Source organism: Arachis duranensis, chromosome 1 (genome assembly GCF_000817695.3).
Source record: "Arachis duranensis cultivar V14167 chromosome 1, aradu.V14167.gnm2.J7QH, whole genome shotgun sequence".
NCBI lineage: Eukaryota > Viridiplantae > Streptophyta > Magnoliopsida > Fabales > Fabaceae > Arachis > Arachis duranensis.
Window position 1 is genome coordinate 86,447,416 of NC_029772.3, and position 12,041 is coordinate 86,459,456.

At 31.5% G+C, this 12,041-nt stretch overlaps 1 protein-coding gene across 2 annotated transcripts; it reads right to left on the reverse strand.

The window, feature by feature from the left end:
* Positions 1 to 9,522: 9,522 nt before the first annotated feature.
* LOC107491559 (protein LATERAL ORGAN BOUNDARIES-like) lies at positions 9,523 to 11,848 on the reverse strand. Of its 2 annotated transcripts, XM_021141764.2 has the most exons (2): positions 11,467 to 11,848; positions 9,523 to 10,510 (listed from the first exon to the last, which is right to left on the reverse strand). In XM_021141764.2, the coding sequence occupies exons 1-2, from the start codon at positions 11,818 to 11,820 to the stop codon at positions 9,899 to 9,901; spliced, it is 966 nt and encodes a 321-aa protein (XP_020997423.1). In that variant the 5' UTR covers positions 11,821 to 11,848; the 3' UTR covers positions 9,523 to 9,898. The 2 variants fall into 2 exon arrangements, with proteins under 2 accessions (XP_020997423.1, XP_015967919.1); XM_016112433.3 differs by lacking the exon at positions 11,467 to 11,848 and having other exon boundaries at positions 9,523 to 10,996.
* Positions 11,849 to 12,041: the final 193 nt, after the last annotated feature.

The window sequence follows — 12,041 nt, forward strand, 5'->3', positions numbered from 1 at the left end:
AAACAAAGTGCTTAGGGCCACGGCCAAGACTCATAAAGTAGCTGTGTTCAAGAATTAACATACTAAACTAGGAGAATCAATAACATTATCTAAATTCTAAGTTCCTATAGTTGCCAATCATTCTAAACTTCAAAGGATAAAGTGAGATGCCAAAATTGTTCAGAAGCAAAAAGCTACTAGTCCCGCTCATTTAATTAGAACTAATATTCATTGATAGTTTGAGATTTATAGTATATTCTCTTCTTTTTTTTCCTAATTAATTTTTAGTTGCTTGGGGACAAGCAACAATTTAAGTTTGGTGTTGTGATGAGCGGATAATGTATATGCTTTTTGACATTGTTTTTAGGTAGTTTTTAGTATGATCTAGTTACTTTAAGGGATGTTTTCATTAGTTTTTATGCTAAATTCACATTTCTGGATTTTACTATGAGTTTGTGTGTTTTTCTATGATTTCAGATATTTTCTGGCTGAAATTGAGGGACCTCAGCAAAATTCTTATAAAAGGCTGACAAAAGATTGCTGATGCTGTTGGATTCTGACCTCCCTGCACTCGAAATAGATTTTCTGGAGCTACAAAACTCCAAATGACACGCTTTTAACGGCTTTGGAAAGTAGACATCCAGAGCTTTCCAGCAATATATAATACTTCATGCTTTATTCGAGATTAGATGATGTAAACTGGCGCTCAACGCCAGTTCCATGCTGCATTCTGGAGTCAAACGCCAGAAACACGTCACGAACCAGAGTTGAACACCAAAAATACATTACAACTTGGTGTTCAACTCAAAAAGAAGCCTCTGCACGTGTAAAGCTCAAGCTCAGCCCAAGCACACACCAAGTGGGCCTTGGAAGTGAATTTCTGCATCAATTACTTACTTCTGTAAACCCTAGTAGCTAGTCTAGTATAAATAGGGCATTTTACTATTGTATTAGACATCTTTGGTCTCGGTTTTATTCCATTATTCATCTTAGGAGACTATTGATCATTCATGGGGGTTGGCCATTCGGCAATTCCTGAACCACCATCACTTATGTATTTTCAACGGTGGAGTTTCTACACACCATAGATTAAGGGTGTGGAGCTCTGCTGTACCTTGAGTTTTAATGCAATTACTTCTATTTTCTATTCAATTCCGCTTATTCTTATTATAAGATATTCGTTGCACTTCAACATGATGAATGTGATGATCCGTGACACTCATCATCATTCTGACCTATGAACGCGTGACTGGCAACCACTTCCGTTCTACCTTAGACCGGGCGCATATCTCTTGGATTCCTTGATCAGAATCTTTGTGGTATAAGCTAGATTGATGGCGGCATTCATGAGAATGCGGAAAGTCTAAACCTTGTCTGTGGTATTCCGAGTAGGATTCAGGGATTGAATGACTGTGACGAGCTTCAAACTCGCGATTGTTGGGCGTGATGACAAATGCAAAAGAATCAATGGATTCTATTCTGACATGATCGAAAATTGACAGATGATTAGCGTGCTGTGACAGAGCATTTGGACCATTTTCACTGAGAGAATGGGATGTAGCCATTGACAACGGTGATGCCCTACATACAGCTTGCCATGGAAAGGAGTAAGAAAGATTGGAAGAAGGCAGTAGGAAAGCAGAGATTCAAAAGGAGCATAGCATCTTCATTAGCCTATCTGAAATTCCCTCCATTGAATTACATAAGTATCTCTATTCTATTTTCTGTTTATTTATTATTATTATCCGAAAACTACATAACCATTTATTATTCGCCTAACTGAGATTTACAAGATGACCATAGCTTGTTTCATACCAACAATCTCCGTGGGATCGACCCTTACTCACGTAAGGTTTATCTTGAACTTTTGGGCCATGACTAGCTTTCTTTTTAGGTGAAACTCTCTTCTTCTTCTGAATATTTTTTTTTCTTTTCCAAACTCTCATCACTGTTGTCTGTATCCTCAAAACCAGAAGGAGGAGGCTTATAAGGCTCATCTTCTGTGGTCTCGTATCCATCATCCGAAGACGATGATGATTCACTCAGCATAACAGTATCACACTCCACACCATCATCAACAACTTCAGGGATATCTATCGAGTGATCAAAGTAAAGATAAAATTTATTGTTGCCCTTATTTTTCTTCTGAGCATCTCTCAGTTCATTTATTTCAGCATCAACTTTAATAACATATAGCCCAACTTCCATGTCATCAACAGTGTTGTCAAATCAATACATCTCTTTATATGTTGTATACCCTAACTCCTTAAATAAAATTTCTAGATCAAAGAAGTTAATATAGTGTAAATCTATGGGTGGATACTTATGCACTTTTTAAAACTTCTTCCATGATGAAATACAAGAACAACCATAAAATTATCCATCTGAGACAAACAAAGTAAATAATACTTTATATTACAACCTTTATATAAAAAATTGTGATTTTAATAGAGTATATGTAGTCAATGTAAGTAGGTATATATTTACTGGCTTTTTTTTTTCACGAGAGTACATAAATATTTGCTAAGGTATATATACTTGCCTTAAACTTTAATAGAAAGTATATATATATAAAATATTGAAATTTGAATAAAGATAACTATATCTGTTAGAGTTTGTGATTTTAATACAAGTAAATTGATACATTTTGAACCTACTTGCAAATTATATATGAATTCTATTGAACTCTATTTTCTATTTATGAATTTCATTGCAGAAAGGGAAAACATCTTTATCTGTTGATGAAAAAATGTCCCAAAATTAGTAACATTGAACCCTAACCAAATTCTATCTTTGTTATGCGACACCAAACCAGAAAAAAATGCAAACACTCACAACCCAAAAACTAATTAAACAATACACAATGTTACTAATATTTTAGTTGAATAATCTGCTACTTACCTCGAAGACTTGCACAAGAAAATTCTGTCAACGTCGTCAGGGAGTTCGTTAGTGGTGCCGTCTGAAGCTTCACTTGGAGCGTTGTCAGCAACACGGTCAACATCTTACTCAGCTCCACAGCCAGGTAGAGCGTTGTCGTTTTGTCGTCTTCAGAGAGTCTTCAGAGGGAACATGAAAAGATTGTGGGTTTTCTGTAATTAGGAGAAAGGGAAGAAGGTGAAAACCCAAACCATGTACTAACGCACCATTTCAATCCCTCACTTAAAACGACAGCGTTTTTGTTTGGGAGGCAGAGATAGATCAACTTCTGTCTATTTTTAAATTGACAGCTTGACACTTATTAGACACCTAACAGCCAGTTCATCACCGTTAAGTGACACGTATACATATTCCATTTGTTTTTAACGCCGGAAAATACAAAAGGACCGCCATGTCTCACGAAATACAAAAAACAAAATTCCCGAATTAGGTGTTTACTCTATTTCTTTTATCTTCCGAAATCCTTACAAATATTATATATACATGCATTAGGACAAAAAATAGAACGGAAATTAAAACATTTCAATAATTAAAGTTTAACCAAACATTAGAAACTAATCAATAATTAATCCTATATATTAAATTAGCTTATGCTTAAGTTTGTTAGTTTTCGGTGTTTTTAATTTTCCCCTTTCCACCACAACAGCATGCTAGAATACAATGATCTGTCAACAATTAGATTTTTTTAGTATTATAATTAACCAATATGTGTTATTAATTTGAAAATCTAATTAATTGATGGTGCTAAAAAATAGAGTAATGCATGATGAGTTGTAGTCTAGAAAGGGTAACTTTGTGGGAGTAGGCATATAGGTAGACAGTTCAATGTTAAAATTCTATGGTGTATATAATATTTTATGGTGAATTTTATGATGTTTATAATTTGGTGCCTAATTTTTGTTTAATTTATTTTTTATAAAATTTTTTGAATATTTAATAATTATTTATTTTTATATTTTTAAAATTAGATATTAATTTTTAACTTTTTTAATAAATTAGACAAACATTTTAGATACTATAACAATCACCATCTTTTAGACAATATAACATACCTATTGGCCTGGAAGATTAAGAGGGAGAGCTGCTGAGAGGTGTGAGCAGTCGAAGGTAAAAGAATTAGCTAGCTACGTCGTCAGTAGTCAAATATTTGACATGTACGACACGAGATTTTGGAAGAGCCTTTACATGTTGGCATTGCCCAATGCGAGTCATATCAACATCGCAGAAGAAATGAAGCGCTGGTTGTGATCATAAGAAGTGGAGAACCTTTTGTTATTGCTCTATATCACTATCATATATGCCATACAAATTTTACATCAATTAAAATAAGTAAATTTACTACAATAATATAGATTATTTTTTATATTTATTATGTGTCAAAAAAATTAAAATTCGTCAAAAAAATAAATTTTGACACTATTTTAAGTGTGAAAATATGTTAATAAAAGTTTTGTCAAAATAGTATTTTTGACATATAAGTAATTGTAAAAAAAGTTTAAATCTTATTTTGATAAATATTGGCCGTCAAAAATAATTTGTTAGAAAAATTTGAGAATATGTTTTTTGTGATACTTATTAATCGTCAAAAATACTATTTATTTTGACATACTTATTGACCATAAAAAATTTTCAATAAAAATTTTTAACAATGAGATGATATCTTAAAACGGAAGAATAAACTGAGATTTTGAAGATGAAAAATGAGTAATATGATCCTAAATTGAGAGTAGTGTGATGCCAAAATTGACGGAGTTTAACAAAGAAAAAGAATAATGGAGTAAGTTAAAAATAAATAAGTGTCAAAATTGAGGAGTAATTTTCTACAATCAACTTATTTATCAAAAAAAAATAGAAAATTTGACATTTGTGATATTTGTCAAAAATATATATTAATTTTTACACTTAACTATGACCGTTAAAAAAAATCATATTAAAATAGTTCTCTTTTCTTGTAGTGATTCTACCAAACTTCTTCTAAAATAAAAAGTAAGTTATTCTTCATAGTAATTAATCATAATTTTTTTTATCCATATATTTATGTTGGTGGTGATCATGATTAAAATTATTATAGTGACAAAAAAATTATGAATGGTAGCTTTCAAATCTAAAAATTAAGTGATAATAATTTTCGTGAGTATAAGATATTGTGTTTCGCCTTACTTCGTCGTCATCGTTATTAGGTGGTTATAAATATACTGGGAGACACAACAATGATGTTCATGTAAATCGTGTGACTCTCACAGATAAGGATCCCTTCCAAGTTATGTTCTTTAGAGTGAATCATAAATTAAACTACTATTAGTGTGAATTTTCTCATTCTTATGTTATATAATGAATTAATCAAAGTATGTAAATAAAAACAATTGTGGGAAAGGAGAGTAGACTTAAGAAGTTTTCTAATAGGAATAGAGAGAAGATTAAAAAAATAAAAAAGAAACATCAAAAAAGAATTATCACAGAAATTTTTTTTAAAATTTTAAAATTTTTAATTATATCTCTTGATGAATTTTCTTTTTGTTTGTTTTTTTATTTGTGGTTGGAACTAATTAATAGATGTATAGCATACAAAAATAAAAAATATGAGATTCCTATAATGATTTTATAATTTACAAAAAAAAATTATAGTATGAATAATTGGTTAGATTATCAAAATTTAAGTTAAATTAAGAATTAAAATTAATTATAATAAATCAATTAATTTTATCTAATAATTATTAGACATATATCGTAAAAAATAACTTACTTTTTATTTTAGAAAAAAATTTGGTGGGATTAGTGTATATAATTTTTTAGACAATTTTCACTGGATGAATTAATTTTTAGCGTTGAGTTAAATTTATTTAATTTCAATTTTGTTGAGTTAAATTTATTTACTTTTTATTCTAATATATCAGGATCCTAATTTGATGTCATTGACTACCTGGCCTGCTCCAAATAATTATGATTCCTATTCACAAGAATTTTCTGTAATATCTTAAGATTGAAATCTATAACTGTTAAAATTATCTTGATTAAATCATTTTTAAAAATTAAAATTACATTTTAATTAATAAAATGAAATTAACAATTAAGTTCTTAAAATATATAGAAAAATGGAATATATAAAAATATATAATTAATTATTAAAATAACAGATATTTTAGTCTCTTGTTCAAAATTTTTCGGCTTGAATTTAAAAATAAAAAACTCTTATTGAAACAATCAACCCAGCACAGTCCAAAGGGGTGGTTGGAGCTTGGAAGTGAGGAATTTAGTGTGAAACAATTCTAAGCAAATGTATCTGATATTGTTATTCGTTATTGTGATAAGTTATTATCAAGAGTTTGAGTGGTGTGTTATCCGATGAATGATTAATGATGGGGATTATGATTAGAAGAAGTAGACAGGTATGATATATGTATGTAAATATGTATATTCAAAGTTTCAAGTTAGAATATATGTTGGTACACGCAACGCAATGCAATGCAAGTTGAAATTGACACATCAATGGATGTGCACGTATACTTGTCTCTGTAAACACACACCATTAAGATGACATAATAGACTCTCCCTTGTCTCTGACGAATATAACATTACATTATTTATAAGTACATTAGTACACATGTTATGTTATGTTTGAGAAAGAGAGAGAACCCCCTGGACCCATCATGCCCATTTTCGCTTTCTTATTAAGTCGACCAGGACACAAAGAATTTGTGTGTGGGGGCTTCAATTTAGAGATTACAAAAGAATAGGACCCCCCACATGCTTTGTCCTTTCTCTTTCTTTTCTTTTTCTCTCATGAACCTCTCATCTATCATACACACACACTACTGCAGATTTGATTCATTTTCACCTTCTCTTTGCTTCTTTTCCACGTCTTTGTGAAGAAGATTGATGGGTTTGTTTGATATTGATTGATTCTTGATAAATTATAATAGCTATTTGCATTCATTCTTTCAGAAGAAGAGATAGGGCAACTCAGAAGAACTTCTGAAACCCACACTCTACTCCCTTTTTAACTTGGTATTGTTATAAAGCTAGAAGATAATTGAATGATTTTGAATAAGTTGATCCACCAGAAAATCTTCTACTCAAGTATAAATGGACTGAATTCACAGACATCGTTGATGAGGAAAATAAAATTACGAAAAGAAAAAAAGAGAAAGAAGGTGAGGGTTTTGATGATCTCGAGGGAGGGTGATGAATTGGAGGTCCTTGAATTAGAGGATGTGACTCTTACTACTGTTTGTTACACTCTATATAGTATAGCAGTGTCCCTCTCTTCTCTCTACTTATATTCTTTGTGTGTATTTGAGAGAGGGAGACTTCTGAGTAGTTCTGACTTTCCTTCAGTATAGTACTACACACATACACCACCACAACACTGTCTTCTCTTCTCTCTCTGCTTACACTTACACAGAGACTAAAGTGACTGACAATATCTGAACCCCTTCAACTGGCCCTTACCCCCTTCCCTTCCCTCAATTCATCACCATTTATATGCTCCTCTCATGAATCAATGAAATCGTCATCTATATATCCAACAAAATAATAATAAAGTGGCTACTTTTACGAATATATAATTGCCTAAAAATAATATTACGAAGAAAAAGTTTAAGAGTGCACTTAATTAGCAAAAAAAAAGTGTAATCTTATATTATTGAATAAAATCTCATACTATTAAAAACAACAATAATAATTAATTGATGATTATAAATCATAAAATTACTTGATCCTAAAACTTTTATGTTATGAATAGTTAGATAATTTAATTAATAAATTAAATAATTTGTTAGTCTGTAATATTATCTTTACACAATATTTTTAAGAAAGTAATTATCTAATAACAAAAAAATTGGACTTTGTCAGTTTATATTATTATTATAAAACGACGGCTTACTTTTTCTTTGGAGAATTTCTTCGCTAATCTTCTTGTGAAAAGAAAGTGAAGAAAACCCTAACCCTCTATTTTATTTCCATCCTTCTTCAATCATGAACTTTTTTTTTTTCTTTTGCTTGGCTGCTGCACCTTCTTCGACTGTGATCTCGGATGATCGGTTCTAAATTTTACTTATATAATGTCAAATTGTGCAAATAAAGCAATATAGCAAGGAAAATGGTTAGTAAATTTTATTTGCAGTGTTCATCGTTCAATTATATATACATAATAATTAGTTAATGAATGTAAGCAAGATATACACTGGTGTATGCATGCAATTCAATGCAAGTTGTCAATGTAGGTGCAGTCTACGAGGGTCCACTGTATCAACAGTTACGAATTGGGTACCTAGTGTAGATCAGAGACATGGATAGGATTTGAAAATTATTATTAAAACAGTAAGAAACAAAAAAGCTGAAAACCCTAGTTAAGGAGGAGAAGATGAAGAGCTGAACTAGTATTTTTTATGGTATTCAATGTGGAAAAAAGGTTACATATATCTATAGCCAGTGACAGTGGCTCACTATTTCAGATACAAAGATATATATCTTTTTTGATAGAAGAAAAATGAAGAGCCTCAGTTTCACGGGAATTGAAGAAGATGTTATTTATTATTATTTTTATTATTATCTAGTACTACATCATCATGATGATGATGAAATTGAAAACTACAATTCAAGAAGGGAAGATGGGAGGGACACACAAATTAATGTTGAGAGAAAAACACTGCTCCTTTTTCCTGTTAGGTTGATTCATGAGTTCAGTTCTTTCCACCAGGCACCATCATATAGATATAGATATACATAGAAATGTCATGAAAAGTGGTCTACATATACAAACAATTCTTATCTGATCTGATCTTCTTTTACTACTACTACTACTACATCTACATGATGTTGAGACTTAAGAGTAGCTCAACTACTGAAGCTTAATATCTTGTCTGTGTTTGTTACTGACACCTTCCTCATCATCACTTTCCAATATAATTCCCTTAACTTAATTCTTTCTTCACTCTCATTCTCTTCATTTCTATCTTCAAAATCTCTCATTTCGCCCAAACTTAATATTATTGTTCAAAATTAATTTATTTAAAATAAATGTTTTATATTAGAAAAACATATAAACTTTATAACTATTATTTATCTGCTTAGTAACTTAACACGTTAGCACAAGTAATTTCAGGAAAAAAAAAATATTTTACGTTTACTAAAAAAGTTTCAAATGTCTTATTTATGGAAATAAAAGGACTACTTTTTTTTCCGAGAAGTATTTAACAACATTTAGTAAAGAAAACTTCAAGAATGGATAGGTTGTGACTAACTTGCTCAGGTGAGTAAGAAATCTAAGGAAAATAGTCTTCAAAATCAATTATTTCCAATTATTCAGATACAAGGGAGAACTTAAACAAAAATTAATCAAAGAACAGAAAAGTAAAATTAGGGTGGTCCTCCATAAATAATAGCTGATCTGAGTAGAATTAAAACAGGCTGAAATATGTGTTAAAAAAGTGGACTAAGCGTCAAAACTCTAAACCATAGAGCTAGGCTTTATATATAATCAAAGTAGTGTTAACCTCATTTTATTCTTATTCATAAACAATGACAGAGAGAGAAAGTGGAGAAAATATTATTGTGAACTCCGCTTCATAGATATTGCACATGCCTATCTAGATAGAGTTGCACTGAATACACAAACAAATTAAAAGGGTCTAGTAGCCACATACATTACTACTATTGCATGTTCTACCAACTTATTTTTAGGCTCTAAAGAAAGCCACACACACAAAAGATTTCGAAAAGACTACCTAAGATCCTCGCAACTTCTTCAACAATACCATACAATCAAGGACTCTAACAAACTAATTAATAACAAAAATCCCACCAGATAAAATTTATTAAGAGAATAAAAAACACTAGAACCTTCAACAACCAAGCCTACGTAGAGTAATAATAACCATAATAGACATTATAAAATATTATTATACCATAAGAAACATTTTAGACCATGCCTCAAAAAGTATAAACCCTTGATGGAAGGGTATTATACTGCAAACTTAATTCACAAATTACCTCCTCTCCCATCGCCGTCACCTAACCCGCCCCCATCGCTGATATCCTTGGAAGAGGTATCGGTCCAGGGAAGAGAGTAAGGGTAAGAATAAATATTAGGTGAATATTGGCGATTATTGTTATAGAATCCACTTCCTTCGTTATCAAATCTTGCCCCAAACCTTTGGGGAATTTGTTGAAGGGAAGTAGCATTGGTTAGTCCGGGAGGCATAGAAAGAGCCGGCGTCGGAGCGATGTCAGTAAAGGAATAGCGGAGAAGATCGGCGTTGGCGGCATCAAGTTCTTTCTGAAGTCTTTGGACTTGTCTTTGGAGGAATGATATGGCGCCAACGCAGCCGTAAACAGGATCTCTCACGCGAGCTTCTGCCTCATAAGCGAGGGAGTTGACCGCATCCTCCCTTTGATGAGGCAGAAGCTCGTTGAGGAGCTTGGTAACATTGCTTGCACCGAAGATCTTGTGCACGTTTGCAAACTTTTGAGGCTCTTCGGGTGGAAAATAAGGCGCAAAGATACACCCTGGCATGCACTTCCTCCTCAAGAATTTGCAGGCAGCGCAAGGTGAATTGTACGAGCTTGATGATGCCATCTCCTTCTTGATTCCCTGCAAAAAAAGGAATCATCTTCAAAACTTTTCATATTCTTCACATCTATCTCAACTACTACTTCATTCTCTAGTAAGAAGAAGCTTTAAATTTGGATCTGGTTTGTGCTAGCTACTTCAGTTGCACCCTCTTAATTAATTTCACTTTCGTCGTTTTTCTTTCTTGATGGTGATGAATTTGTGATTAATGAATAGTTAGTGAAATAGGGTTTGGAGAATCTTTATTACTATTGTTTTGTTGCAGAATATATCAGTGATACTATACCGAAACAGAAAAAACTTTCTGGACACCTTGGAATCGGAATAGTATTATTAGTCCCATCTTAATCAGAACCTTTAGGCCTTTATATTCATCAGTTTGAAGATTGTTATGTCACTTTTTTATATTTTGATTATCTGTAATAAGTATATAACCGCCTTTTCTTTGCTTCTTCTTTAACAACTGAATTGTTTCTGAAAAATATTTTTTCCAAGCTTTCACTTCTGATCTCTCTTCTTTTTTTTTTTAAAGTAAATACTTGAAGGATAGGAAAAAATATTATTAATAAAAATGAAATCCTCTGAAAAGTCAGGTCTGAAATGGAATTTCTCCTTTTAGCTTTGTTTTTCTTCTTCAACTTATTATCTATTTAGGAAACATGCACGGAAACATAGGATCTTTCTTCTGCTGGAACAATTCAGCTGCATGATCAACAAACAAGTCTTATATATTTTCCTTCTCAAACCAAAGATGGGAATTGAAAGCCCTAAGAAAAAAAATAAAAAATAAATCCATTTTGTGTATTGTTAGTTCTAATCCTTACTTCAATTCAAGAAACAAAAACAGAGAAAAAAAAGGAAAAGAAAAAGAACTATGCATAAATCCGAGAAGGAAGCTGCACATGAACAAGGGTTCGTTTTTACCTGTTTGTGATGTAGTATAGTAGGTTTTCTTTGATGAGATGAACTGAAAGTACCTTTTTTTTCTTTATTCCCTTTCCCTTGTTGGATGATAAGGTTTTCACAACCTTATTTTTTTTTTTTTTTTTTTTCCTTCTTCTTCCTCCGTGACAAAAACAGCAATAATGGGATAAGCTTCTCTCAGATTTGTTGAGGAGTGAAACCCTAACTGGAAGAGAGAGATAGAGAGAGTAGGGTGAAAGATGATGATAATTTAATAAGTGGGAAAAAAGGTGATAGTATATAGTAATAGAGTGGGAGAGGGCCGGGGAAGGCAATCGAGAGCATTGAGTGGATATGATGGAGAAGGAATGAATGGATGCAAAAGACAAAGAGAAAGAAAGAAAGAAAGAATGACTATGACCTTGCATCCAATAATAATATCAACAATGTGCCTATGTCTCCCATTCTCAATTCTCTAACATAATTATATGTATTGAATTTTAATGAGTTAAAAACATTTTTAAAAAAGATGTTTTAATTGATCATTAATTACAAACAAAAAATGATAGAAATTAGTTATTATCTATTTATATATAAATATATAAAAATAATATTTGTATATTGAAATTAATTATTAAAATAAGTTAGT